The following is a 15,180-nucleotide window of genomic DNA, read 5'->3' on the forward strand; positions in this document are numbered from 1 at the left end:
AGGCTAATTAATTTATTTTCCAGTATCCAAATATGATACTAAATAGCACAGGGAAATGGGCTTCTATCTGTGACGTGCTGTCTTTGCATTTGAACATTGCACATTTTAAACAGGACACGCATTAGAATAAATGTTAGCCAATACAAACATATTTATAGAAAACAGTTGACGATGAATAGACAGGAGTCCAATAATAGCATATCCATCCAATAATAGCATAACGAATCACTTATTCTAAAAATAATATAAAGTATAAGTTCCGAATCCGACATATAATGAAATGAGGGCTGTGTTAACAGTAAACGTCCGTCATTTAACGAATTTTAAAAGCAGGGATGGATAATACAAAATTCTTTTGCTGTGGTTCTTGTGTCCGTTAGCTGTTATCACATGATCTCAAACTCTACAGTCTGTAGGACAAAGTCCAAAACAAAGTTTGTTTGGTATCAGTCCATCTAGATTTGTTCATGTTTTCAGTTCAGATTTCTCAGTCATGTTTTATTGCTCATGTCATGTGATCTCTCCCTGTTTTTCATTGGTTTGGCTTTGTGTAATTTAATGCTTTGTTCAAATGGAGTTGTTCAGAACTGGACAGACACTTAACATCCATATTTCCTCAATCTGTTAGGTCAGAAATTAAGGTTTTCTTTTAGATTTAGATGCAATCTGAACCCAGTATTTTATAACTGATAACTGGTGCCTAACCTAACCCTAACCCAGGCTAAAACTAGGAACAGGAACTACACAAGCTTCCTCCCGGGTTAGTGACATCACCAACCCTACAATTTACATAAACCCGCCTCTCATCAAAGGGCTCTATATGGCTCTGCTGAGAACAAGCTCTCGAAGCTCCGCCCCCTGCGCCGGGAGCAGCAGCTCATTTGCATTTAAAGAGTCCACACAAAAAGGGACAACTTTAACATGCTATAACAATATCTGTGGGATATTTTGAGCTAAACCTTCAAATACACACCTTTAAGATTATAAACTTTATACATTAAACATATACATTTTAAACACTGCAATAACACACTTCAACTATACAGTCTCACTTAATCATCACGAAGTGTGATATCGTTCAAATTTACTACCATATAACTCACTATCATATTCTCTTCTGATTTCAGCCTCTAAATATAAAATATTTCATGATACAAATTAATTTATAATAAACACCTCTTGGAAATATGAAGGGAAAGTTCCTCTTATTGATATCGACCCATCAGTGCATGTTATTATAGAGAAGCACAATGTTTGTCTTCATAATCTTTCATCATAAAGTAATAACTAACTAGAAACAACTTTTCTTTTGAGTCTGTATTGCATAAAAACTTTTGATGCATCGGTCTAATTTAACCATTCTTCATTTATTAATATCTACAGATTTGTATGCATGAATTGTGCATTTCCAGTTCTCAAAACAGTTAATAACAACAACAAAAAAAACTTTATACAAAATACATCATGCTCTTCTTCGATAACCTAACAAACAATTAATTGTCTGTGGCTGTGTTTGTGCGCACGGGAAATATGCTGCGCATAACAATAGAAAACAAGGAGAAACGCGCAGTCACGTGCTCAAACAATCAACAGGTGCGTTCCATTTGACCATAAGTGGACTGCGAAGTGGACTTCACAGGGTTTTCCGCCATCTTAAGTTAGATTCTAATCCGAAGGGAGCGAACATGTTCAGTTCGAAGGGCACTGCGCACGGCATAGGGAATAAGGGAACATCGATACATCACTTCACAGGAAGTGGAGAGCGATGTAGCCGCACTGGGTACATTAGAATTAGCTCAAATGATCTATAGGGAATTTTAATAATTAATCATGAATATGATTAATATTTTGCATATTACAGTTACATTAAAATTATTCGAAGCTGAAAATAGATCGATTGTATATGAATGATTACCACAACGGGTTATGGTTCGTCATTAATACATCAATAGTTCTATTTCAGATCGAGTTTATTAGATAACTTTAATGGAATTAATGTAGTTATCAAACAATCGGTTTGTCCAGCAAACATTGTAAGATTAACTTATCAACTCTCAATAAAGTTATCACTTCTTATAATTCAAGGAAAGCTATTTTCTGGCCATGAAAACAACTTTCCGATTCTTATAAAATTTAGGTTACTGAAAAGTAACAAATCAGCTTTGTAGCTTAAGATCAACAAATCATTGACTTTGTAATTATGAGCATTTAAGACAGATGCAATCAAGGATATATGGAATTTTAATAATTGGACTAATACATCGAACTACAATTCACACAGAATATATGTATGTATATACAGAACACGTAAACAAAAACAAAACTAAACAAATAACAGATGATGAGAGAGAGAGAGAGAGAGAGAGAGAGAGAGAGAGAGAGAGATCGGAAAGTGAGAGAGACGAGATCGGAAGTGAAAGCAAAAGATCATCTGAAATGATCACAGTAGACTAAATCACAGACAGTAACCTTTTGAGAGAGACAACAAGAAATCACATCAATCAAATAAAAAATCAAAATACTTGCATATGGTTCTCTTTGTATTTGCTGAGGAAGAACTCTTTTAGAGCTGGGCATGTTTCATCGTGTCTCTGGGGCGAGCAGACTAGCGCGAAGTTTAAGGTTCACCGAACGTGAAATTTCAAAGAAGTAATTCAGACTAAGTTCATTTTCCCTCGTGGGTGGAAATGGACACAGGAGAATAGGAAAAACAAAAGACTAAAAGAAAAGAAAGAAGATGAGAAGCAGGCCGAAGCCGGTCCGGACTTGGGTTTCCAAAGGAGAGCGTTTCCGAAAGGGAGAGGGCGAGAAACATGCAAGTTCCGTCTTTTGAGGGAATCCCGTCCCCGCCCCTTTTTATCGGACGGACAAATCATCTGTCGAGATTTTGCGAGCGGGAAGATCCCTTTGTTTGTTTGGAACAGCCTCCTGACTCGAGTTACAGTGGTGTTTGACTTAAGCCTTTCGGCTCCAGAAATATGAAATGTGTAAAACAATGTACATTACTGCATTCTGCTATCGGAATTCGACTCCATTAGATTGAGAGAATTACAGAGATATCAAACACATCACATGAAGGTTATGGAAATGCAAAGTTACAGGAGATATGCCGAATTACACACATTTAAAGTTTTGATTAACACACGATAACATCGTAGACACCCCAATATGACATGGTCATATCAAAGGCACCACAGAAATATATCATAAACATTTTGGTAATGTCTTATGTGGGTAAGTCAATGGAAAGTCTGTGTGTGTGTGTGGTGCGTTTGGGACGTGACTCGCTTGGAATGTCTGCTCTCCTGGGTCATAAAGTTTTATGGTCTGAGGTAGGGTTACAAAATTACACTCAAATGCACGATTATAGGCATTTTTCGTTTGATTAACACACAATAAAATTGTAGATACTTCCAGTGTGACATGTGAAGGCATCTAAGCACAAAAGGGAATACATTTAAATATATTTATAGGTACTTTTCTCTGAAAAGTTCCATGGATGGTATTTGTGTGTGTGTGTGTGTGTGTGTGTTAATGTGTGTGTGTGGAGTCACATAGAAAGTTTCGTTATCTCTTTGGTGCAGAGAGAGGAAGGGGGTTTGGAATGCAGAACTTTGCAAAGTTAAGGGAATGTGCTGACTGGTTATCCTCCAAGGTGCAATAAAGTGTCGCGAAAGACCATTTGTCGCAGCTAGCTGGAGCCAACACAACTGATTTGCCTTTGGGGGTTCAGAGTGTGACAGCAAGAAGGAATGTGCATTTGTGTTCTGATTCAAGAGCCATGATTCATTAATTCAGAACCAAATGAAATGAATGATCTGCTCATCCGCTACAGCGATGATCACCCAACCAGTGTTGCCAACTATTTTCAAAGGATAGTAGCTAATGCCTCCCCTAAAAGTCGCTAAATGTCACTAGATGACGTCATACGTCAATTAGCATATTCATGACGTCATCGCGGCGTACTTGCGTTCTGCCTGCCTAATATTTTTTCTCATTAAAATCATGCTCACATACTGTATTTTAATATAATATAATATAATATAATATAATATAATTTAATATAATATAGCCGAATGTCCAATAAATGCTTGTCAGACAATAGAACGAGTAGCTATAGCCCTTTTCAGAATGTTTGTAAACAATAGTAACTTCTGGGTGGCAGAACGCGAGCAGCTTCCACTGACTAACTGAAGAGATCCAGCCGGCGACTGCAACAGTAACATAGTTAAAAACATTGTTGTTGATCAAAGTTGAAACGATGATGAAAACGTGTTGTGTTTGGGGTTGCGCTGCCAGATATACAGCAAAAGGTGTAACGTTAGGGGTTTCATCGATTTCCTGTGGGTGAGGAGGTTATACATAGATTTCCGATGACGTCACATTTCTCCTGCAACTCCATACGGCGCCATCTTGTGTGTCAAGTGGGTCAAGCGTTTGTGTTACGGAGCATGATAATATCCTGAATCGGCATTATTCTGAACATGAAAATCATACGATTATTCTCCGTTTGGCTGGAGTTAATGTTCAGTGCTGCTCTTGTGAACATTTAGAGGTTTTGTGCTCTGGAGATGTGACACTTTATCTAATCATTTCCGAGATGGGCTAGCTAAATGCGCTAGCTCTCATCGGCTGTCAAATCGCTGTACCCAGACGGCTACTATCGACACAGCCCTTGAGAGGTGTTGGCTGGGCAGAAGCACACTCTGACGATTGTCCACCTTCATCACTTTCTCTGTGGCCACATCAGCTGGTCGAGGCAGAGGCTAACGTTACACCTGGAGCACATCGCTCCGTGCCTCTGCTCTCCATCTCTCTCCTACACTAAATGAGTTCGGAGCGTTGTGTTGTTGTTGTTGTTTTTTTACCCAGATGGTGTTGTCTTGACACGGAGTCTAAATGTACCGTATAATAAGGGCTGTGCAGATATCAGCCGCCTGGCTACAGCAATGTGAACCGTCAATACAGGGCTCCAGACTAACTTTTCCACGAGGGAGAGAGAGCAAGACAGCGCTTAGTTTGGAGACGGTGAAGTCTTGTTTACACGTTCGCCTGGCTCCGAAGAGAGAGAGAGAGAGTGCGCGCGACCGTCTCTCTCTCTCTCTGCTCGTTCTTTCAGTTAAACATGTGCCCAGTTCATCTACATTACTCACCGATCAAATAAGACTTTGGCGGGCGCTAAAACAAGTTCAATGCAGGAGAATTCATGCGTGAATTTAACTTAGTACATGACCATGCACTCGCACAAATGCGACCACATACAATTTTAACTCGCACATTCTAACAAAATAATTGTATGCTTCCAGAGACTTTCTTCCTCTTAATTCGTCACGCACTAACGGTGTGGATGAGATACTTGGCAATGTCCATTTCCTGAATATCGGGGTACGCCGCAGGATTAGCCTACATAACCAGTCCTCTTTCGACATTGTGTAAGGATCCTTTCCATCGATAACTCAATTTCTCATTATATCTTGCCTTGCAAACATCGTCTAATGTGTTCCTGTAAATAACCTTCCCCTTGTTGCCAAGTTTGGAGGAATTTGTCATCGTTATCTCAACACAAAAGAGTCAAAAATACTTTATATTAACTGGCTTTCTATTAATGCAGCACAGTGAATGAGCCATGTCTCCCAGTGGCTTACTGACAGCTTTGACACACAACATGGCGGCGCGCCGCAGAGGATAATGGGTAATTCGAGAAACGGAAACCCATCTATAGGGAGTGGACGTCGTGTCGTCGTCAAAAGTAGGAAATCTTAACGATCCCCTAAATTATATGATTCATCCAACGTTTACATTTCTGCTGCCAACCCTGCTTGCCCTTCAGCTCTGCTTAGTGTTTTCTCAAAACGGTCCATCTACAAAATCGGGCACGGGTTTTGCTCAAATGGGTGAAAAATATCCAACCGTGTCGGATACGGGTGCAGGTCGGGTCGGACACGGGGGAAACACGGGTTTAAAACAATCACATGCAAACGTAAAAATAATGCATAGCCTATTTTTAGGAACACATCTACACAAATATGCCTTTATTTCAAGTTAATAAAATAATTTAAAATCCACATCAGTTTATTTGTGCCCACGCCCTCCCAGGATCTATAACGTTACCTAGGCTACTTTCACCTTTAAAAATTCATTATAACTGCGCGCGCGCGATCTGCTTGCAGTCGTCGAGATGGATGCTGAGGAGTTGAAGAAAACAATAGCTAGTGGAGATTGTAAAGTTGTCGACAGTACGTCATCAAAAATCAAGTCCAGTGTGTGGGAGAAATTTGGCGTTATCTGAAGAAAATATTGTGAAAGGCAACACGCATTTTCGTGTTGGATAGCCGCATATGTGGAACTTCATCACTGGAAGCACGCAGATAACTGTGGTAACCAAGCAGTTCTATCGAACAGTATTTTTCAGATTTAACCAAGCGGCAACCTCCCCTTCTCTCTCTTGAAACCAACAAGGAAGTGATTAAACTGCAATTCATGGCGGCTTGGGCTGGCTGCACAAGTGAGTCAAATCTGTATCTCCCCCATGTTAATGTTAATGCATTTAGACAGTAGGTGGCACTGTTGTATTACATTTCACAGAGCTGCCAAGTCAGTGTAAAGACTGCATTCGTTTTTACTAGGGCTGCGTTCAGCCCCGACAAAACGTTGCACAACGTTTTTAAAACAGAAACGGTGATGCGTTGAACACACTGTTCTGATGACGCAAGAGTTGCAACTATGGCAGCTGAGAAGGCCATTCTTTGTGTTCTTTGTGAAGAATTTTCTGAGCCTGATGAAGTCGGTATAAATATGTGTTTAATACTACAAAATATGCCCGAAAAGAGACAAACAAAAGAGAACATCCCAATCGAGTGAAGGGATTTGTGAAACTGAAATGGAAGCACACATCTTACCTAATTCAGACTAAAACACATCACATACTGACTTTATTTGTAGTTCATACTGTTTTAATACCCTGTATTTTTTTTCTCATTTTTAGGAAAAGCTTAATTACCATTGTTTATTTCTATACCAAATGTCATTTGCAATGAAGCTAAAAATATAAACAACTACATCATTATGTTGATATCCTATATTTTTACAATAAAACTTACAACAAACATGTCTTCTAATATCCTCAGTTGTTGCGTATACTGAGCTGCATCGAACACATTTGTAAATTACTTTCCTTGAACCCATTGTGCGAGTTCACCTTAATACCGCGTGCTTTACATGTTGCTGCTGATTGGACTGCAGTTCTGACACACCCACCAAACAAGAGAAAACGTATCTCAAACCCCGTTGCACACCGGTGCACGCCGTTTCCAGGAAACATGACGTTCAACCCGGAAACCGTAGCAAAACGTTGCGCACCGCTTTGAACTTGAACGTGCCCTAGGTTTGTCTTAATAAATGCAGGCATGAATTTCGTTTTTTAAACTGGGAGGGAATTCCCCGCTTACATGGGTCACATGGGGGGGGTGGGGGGGTCTAATTTAATCATCTTCATTTATTATTAATATCTACACCGAACAAACAATTCATTGTCTGTGGCTGTGTTTGTGCGCGCGGGAAATATGCTGCGCATAACAAGGATAAACGCGCAGTCACATGCTCAAACAATCAACAACGTCGCTCTAGATGTGTAAAAACAAGTGGAAAGCATGAGCGCGCCGCTGTCTCCTTTCCACAAGCGCTTGCTGTCCCGTAGCGTCTGAACCGCGCTCTCCATGATGACAAGGAAGTATCAGCAAAAGATTAATTGATTTCTAGTCCTTGCATTAGCTTTACTACTAGATATATTTATGGAGATGAAAAATAATAAGGCGCCCTGTACAGCTATGATCAGCTGTTCGGCCGAGCATTCAATGTTGTTACGCTGCAAGCTGATGGTTCGTTGCTGCCGCGCTCTATCACTCGCACACCGTAAAGATTAAAGAGCAAATTGTTTTTTAATGTTTCAATTTCGTGATTAAAATGACATAATTTGGAAGCGGATAATTTCTTCACAAACAGCTCATTATGACTCAATGTTAGAATGCTGCACCTACACTCAATAGTGTGAATAAGATCAGACCACTGCATTGACAGCGTGAAACATATGATCTGTCTACGGCCAGGGCTCAGCGGAAGACAGAGAATGCCGGTCCAGCGCTGATTGAGGAATTAAACACGAAAATAAAAGACAGTTTGACATCTTTTTTCTCGCATCTGTGAATTTATTTTTTAATCATTTGTTCTGAGATGAAGCGAATATATTTGTGCGGGAATTTCTCGCACTATAAAAGCTAACCTTGCGGGAATGGTTTAAATTATGTGCAATCCCCACATTCCCGCACCGAAATTCAAGCCCTGAAATGGCAGCGGGATGTGTAACTCTAGCATATGGCGCATATGTCATATAAAGTTAGGCAAGGCCAAACAGCGTTATCCATGTTGTTGCGATTGCATTGCTAGAATAAGCTAATAGTGAAACTGATAGCGTTTTTCATTTAATTACAATATGAGGACTGACGGTAGGCTATAAAAATCAGCGTTTCTGTGTAAGTGATGACAACCATCTTGACAGAAGCAATCAAAGCATCGCTAATTACGGTAGACCTTAATTTGAGATAGTAAATTTGTTTCTAATCAAAGGGAACACTCAACCACAGAACAGGAGTTTTGTATTGGCTTATTGGATACAGTAAATGAAGACTGTCAACTTCTTTTCAATACTATTTCATCCCCCAAAACACTCCCACTCTCTGCTGTATATTCATAACCAATTATTTCAAAACCAACAACCAAGCCACATAAACAATGCCATTGGCACTAGTCTACATTGCAGACATGTCTCTTAATGCACATAACTTTTCACCTTTTTGCACAATCTTGAAAATAGTACTATTGTTGAAATTCTCAGATCAAGCAAACTTCAATGCACCCTTACCCACTTCCTGCTCATGTTAGTGCACTGCACCCGAGCAAGTTCCTCTGGAAATGCATTCTAGTTAAATATACCTTCATTAATCTCAAGGGTGTGTGGAGACTGAAAGCACTGAAAAGCCCTCGCGCTACTCATATGCTGAGACAGAGATAAGACAATAGAGCTGCACGATTCATCTTTAAAAGACTGTGATCTCGATTCAAACACCCACGCGATCTTCTTCAATTTCGTCTGTCTATTAAACCTTTGTATCGTGATAGTATCGAATCGGGAGATAGGTGTATCGTCCCAGCCCTAGTAAACACCAGATCACATTTAGGGTTGTGTTTGGAGCTCCGTCGAATTAATTCAGAAACCTTGATTTTCTTCTTTACACTCTTTTACAAACAAACTTTTTCATTTTTATAGCGCGTGAACATATCTGGAATACTATTCTCCTTAAAAAACAATCGGATTGCTCTGATATCGCTACTTATATCCAACCTTTCGAACTTCCGCTACTAGCCTTAGCCCGCTAGCATTACACGCGTGGTCGCGCCTATCGATCGACTTATTTACACCCGTATCACTGAAAGCTACAATTCGCCATTATAGCACATCTGCTATAATGGCGAATATAACGGATGTGTGTCTAACGTTACCTTTGAGTGCAGGTGAGGACACCTTCGAGCTGCATTCTGTGCAGTTAGAGCTGGAATCCGTGGAGAAGCAGATCCGCGACCTACTAGAGAGACAGGCCGAGCTACGAGATCGGCGATTCGCGCTTGAAACATCACGCGCCGATGCTCACAAGTCAGTGGTTAGTAACCTTTTGACTCCGACCTCGTCTACTCCATGTGTTTCTCTGCCCATGATGCGATCATCCCTGGTTTCATTCACTCCGGCACCGACTCAACACCATGGACCCTGGGTGATTCCACAGCGGAAGACGCGGGCCAGGACCAGAGCTAGGACCTCTCCGCCCCTCCCGGCCTTCGAGATCTCCACCCGGAACCGCTTCTCCCCTCTACGCGAGACGGAACGCGACGCTGTGATCATCGGCGATTCCATTGTCCGGCATGTCCATGCTACCATAGGTAAAGGTAAGGTGCACACTCACTGCTTTCCTGGTGCTCGTGTTCTCGATGTCGCTGCACAGGTTCCCGGGATTCTGAATGGTGACGAGCCCGTCGGAGCTGTCGTGCTGCACGCGGGAACGAACGACATCAGGCTGCGGCAGTCGGAGGTTCTGAAGAAGGACTACAGGAGCCTGATCGAGACGGTACGCAGTACATCGCCTGAAACAACGATCATCGTGTCTGGACCGCTTCCCACTTACCGACTAGGACACGAAAGGTTCAGTAGATTATTTGCTCTAAATGAATGGTTAATGTCATGGTGTAATGAACAGAGACTGCTCTTTGTAAATAATTGGAATCTTTTCTGGGAGCGACCTAGGCTCTTCCGTGCTGATGGCCTTCACCCCAGCAGAATCGGAGCGGCTCTTCTGTCGGACAACATCTCCAAGATGCTACACACCATATGACTAGTAAGTCAAAGTCCAAATCACACTCTTTGCTGTCCAAACTTAATTGATATAAGTACCAATGTAGAACATTATATTGAAACTTTGTCTATTCCTCGTTTAGTGAGATCAAATAATAAATCTACTGCAGGATCTAGGAAAAATCTAATTGTGATTAAACCAGAAAATCTCAATATTAGTGAACAAAAACAATTTATAAAGCTAGGTCTTTTAAACATTAGATCGCTTACACCTAAGGCGGTTATTGTAAATGAAATGGTCACAGATAATAGTTTCGATGTATTTTGCCTTACTGAAACCTGGCTTAAACCAAATGATTATTTCGGTCTTAATGAGTCTACTCCTCCTGGATACTGTTACAAGCATGAGCCCCGTCTGATTGGTCGTGGCGGTGGTGTTGCTATAATCTATAAAGATATTCTTACTGTTACTCAGAAAACAGGTCACAGGTTTAATTCGTTTGAAGTACTTGTGCTAAATGTTACTCTCTTAGATGTAAGAAAGAAATCCCTATTATCTCTAGCCTTGGCTACTGTATATAGACCGCCAGGGCCTTACGCTGATTTCCTAAAAGAGTTTGCAGACTTTCTCTCAGATCTTTTGGTCAATGTCGATAAAGCATTAATTGTTGGAGATTTTAACATACACGTAGATAATTCAAATGATGCGTTAGGGGCTGCGTTTACAGATTTATTAAACTCCTTTGGGGTCAAGCAAAACGTAACTGGTCCCACTCATCGTCTTAATCATACGCTAGATTTAATTATATCACATGGAACAAATCCAACCGATATAGATATTATACCGCAAAGTGATGAAGTCACTGACCATTACATGGTCACTTGCATACTACGTACCGCTGAAATTTGTCATGTTGCGCCACGTTATCGACCAGGCAGAACAATCCTTCCAACAACTATAGATAGATTCTCAAATAGCTTACCTGATCTATCTCAGCTGCTTAGTGAACCCAAACAAACAGATGAACTAGAGGAAATGACTAGCACTATGAGCACCATTTTCTCTAGTACATTAGACATCGTTGCACCAATTAGATTAAAAAAGGTTAGAGAGAAAACTAAAGCACCATGGTACAACAGTGCTACGCATGTTCTAAAGAGAGAAACTCGTAATTTAGAGCGTAAATGGAAACAAACTAATTTAGAGGTTTTTAGAATCGCTTGGAAAGACAGTATGTCACGTTATAAAAAGGCCCTAAAAGCAGCCAGGGCTGAGCATCTCCGCAAACTAATAGAAAATAACCAAAATAAACCTAGGTTTTTATTTAACACCGTGGCTAGACTAACAAATAAACAGACGTTACCTGAGCAAAATATTCCGTTACAGTGTAGTAGTAATGATTTTATGAATTTCTTCACTGAGAAAATAGAAAGCATCAGAAATACAATTGTAAATGTACAATCTTTAATGGTGTCTTATGATTCAGCCTCAATTATCGCCCCTCAAGAAAAACTACAGCGCTTTGCAACTATAGGACAGGAAGAGCTAAATAAACTTATCATTGCATCTAAACCAACAACGTGTTTATTAGATCCAATACCAACTAAACTACTGAAACAAGTGTTACCTGTAGTGGAAGAGCCTCTTCTCAATATTATTAACTCGTCTTTATCCTTAGGTCATGTTCCAAGAATATTCAAGTTGGCAGTTATAAAACCTCTCATTAAGAAACCAAAATTAGATCATAATAACCTAGCAAATTATAGACCAATTTCAAATCTTCCATTTATGTCTAAAATTCTAGAAAAAGTGGTGTCCGCTCAACTGTGCTCTTTCTTACAAGAAAATGACATCTATGAAAAATTTCAGTCAGGATTCAGACCGCATCATAGCACAGAAACTGCGCTCGTTGAAATCACAAATGATTTACTTCTAGCTTCTAACCAAGGCTTTATCTCAATACTAGTTTTACTCGATCTTAGTGCTGCGTTCGACACTATAGATCACAAAATACTCTTAGACCGACTACAAAACTACACTGGTGTTCAGGGACAGGCATTAAACTGGTTTAGATCGTACTTATCAGACCGTTACCATTTTGTTTATTTAAATGGGGAAAAATCGAAGATAACGTCAGTAAACTATGGAGTACCGCAAGGATCTGTGTTAGGCCCTCTGCTATTTTCAATATATATGCTACCACTTGGTAATATTATAAGAAAACATGGAATTAATTTCCACTGTTATGCTGATGACACTCAATTATATATTTCATCACGACCAGATGAAAACAATAAATTATCTAAATTAACAGAGTGTGTTAAAGATATAAAATACTGGATGACATGTAATTTTCTGCTATTAAATTCAGATAAAACGGAGGTATTACTTATTAGTCCAAAAAACTGCCCACAAAACCTCTTACAATACAACTTTAATTTAGAAGGGTGTCCTGTTACTTTATCCTCTACAGTAAAAGACCTGGGTGTTATATTAGACCGCAACTTGTCTTTTGAAAATCATATTTCATATGTTACAAGAACAGCCTTTTTCCACCTTAGAAACATTGCTAAGCTACGTAACATGCTATCTGTTTCTGATGCAGAAAAGTTAGTTCATGCATTCATGACCTCGAGACTAGATTACTGTAATGCTTTATTAGCAGGTTGTCCTGCATCCTCAATAAACAAGCTACAGTTAGTCCAAAATGCAGCCGCTAGAGTTCTTACTAGATCAAGAAAATATGATCATATAACACCAATTCTGTCGTCTCTACATTGGTTACCTATAAAGTTCCGTATCAATTACAAAGTATTACTACTGACCTATAAAGCCCTAAATGGTTTAGCTCCCGTGTATTTAACGGAACTTCTATCGCCCTACAATCCATCGCGCTCTTTAAGATCACTAAATTCGAGGCTTCTGGTCATTCCTAGGATATCTAAGTCCACTAAAGGAGGGAGGGCGTTTTCACATTTAGCTCCTAAACTCTGGAATGGCCTTCCTGATATTGTTCGAGGCTCAGACTCGCTGTCCAAGTTTAAAACTAGATTAAAGACGCATCTCTTTAGCCAAGCATTCACATAATACCTACCTTTTATACTACAGTTGAATCAGATTGAATGCATTAATATTACGAACAGCAGCTACGCTAATTATTTCCCATCTGCTTTTCTGTTATCATCTCGGGACGCCAGTCCCGAGGTAAATACAGATCGTCAGCTCCAGTTTGTATCCAGCCTCTCATGGAAACTACAGATTCTCCAACACCCGTGCAGAGACGACTCGGCGCCTGTGAAGAGACGACTCGGCGCCTGTGAAGAGACGACTCGACGCTGGCGATATGTTTATGCCCTAAATCAATACATGATTAACTTACTGTATTTCTCTATGTACATTTCTGAAATGCACTTTCTGTAAAGCTGCTTTGAAACAATATGTATTGTGAAAAGCGCTATACAAATAAATTTGAATTGAAAAATTTGAATTGAGTGTGAGGATGATCAATCACAGTCGACTCATGACTTTCCATTAGCAGTGACTGGAAATACAGTATTGGTAAAAAAAAAATATATATATATATAATGAAAAATAATCATATTAAAACTACATTAATCACTACATTCTCAACTTGGTGATAATGATTTAAAATGTTTCGCTCACACATGCATAAATCATGTTATGACAGTCAAATGTATGTTTTTTGAAGATTATAAAACAAACAAAAAAATATAAATACATAAAAGAAAGAGATGAAGATTGGGATGATTCTGAGTTGAGACTTGCGTCCTGGATGTTGTACAAGAGTGAGTTCAAATGTTAATTTCCTTTGTTCTCTCAGAGAGAGCCCTCTCTTCCAGTCTTACAGCTCCCTCTCTGACACCGTGGGTCAAATAAGATGAATCCCTGCGGAGTCACTGTTAGATGTTTGTTGTAGTCTTTAAGATGTAGCTCAAAACTTGTCTTTAGGATGCTGGCATGTAGAAACCTTCAGAGGGCTGCGTTCACCTGCAGAACACCCGGGGCCTGTTTCAGAAAGGAGGTTCAGCGAAACTCTGAGTATGTTAACCCTGAAATGAGGGAAACTCTGTGTCAAGTGTTTTAAGCTGCACCGGTCCCACACTTGAAAAAGGGGATCCTGATCTCTGAGTTAAATACTGGATTCCATTCACAAGGACGAGACTTAAATATCCTTTTCTTAATTTATTGCAGAAATTCAGTAGGTGAAAAACCTTTAAAACCAAACACAACAAAGCAGTGTCAATATTTACAGCAATGCACATGAATCAAACCAACACAAACCCACAGAATACATAATTAGTGTGGTTTCAATTTAGTAACCATTTGCACAATACTACTTTACTTACACCATTTTTACACCATGTTTTAAAAGAATCAGCTTCTCACCAAATTTGCATATTCATCTAAAATGACATTAGCTATATCCCATAATAAACATTAATAAATGAATCGATTAGGCTACATGTTCTAAGACAATGAATCTCTGGACAAACATTATCTGCAGCAAATTGAGCATACTATTATTTACAAATACATTTCTTAAAAGTGACTATTAACACTGTTATGTGTTTAAGCTCAACAATTTATACACTAACCCAATCACAGACACCAACATAATAATTGCTATAAGTCCCCAAGTTCATAACATGCACAGTTAATTGAAGCTACCAAACGTGGCTGTTAGTGCAACACATATCTCCTCTTACCGGCAGTCTCTCAGAAATCAAGACAATCCTGTGCAGTTTAAACAGTCTTTGAC

General features: G+C 39.6%; 1 protein-coding gene across 1 annotated transcript; it reads left to right on the forward strand.

Moving 5' to 3' along the window:
• Positions 1-9,521: 9,521 nt before the first annotated feature.
• On the forward strand, positions 9,522-13,885 carry LOC308684225 (uncharacterized protein; the record flags this gene model as incomplete). The annotated part of the gene is made up of 2 exons (XM_081355339.1): positions 9,522-9,713; positions 9,837-13,885. The coding sequence occupies 2 exons, from the start codon at positions 9,522-9,524 to the stop codon at positions 10,437-10,439; spliced, it is 795 nt and encodes a 264-aa protein (XP_081211465.1). The 3' UTR covers positions 10,440-13,885.
• Positions 13,886-15,180: the final 1,295 nt, after the last annotated feature.

The sequence above is a fragment of the Scardinius erythrophthalmus genome (assembly GCF_964197995.2).
Source record: "Scardinius erythrophthalmus genome assembly, chromosome: 24".
Lineage (NCBI taxonomy): Eukaryota > Metazoa > Chordata > Actinopteri > Cypriniformes > Leuciscidae > Scardinius > Scardinius erythrophthalmus.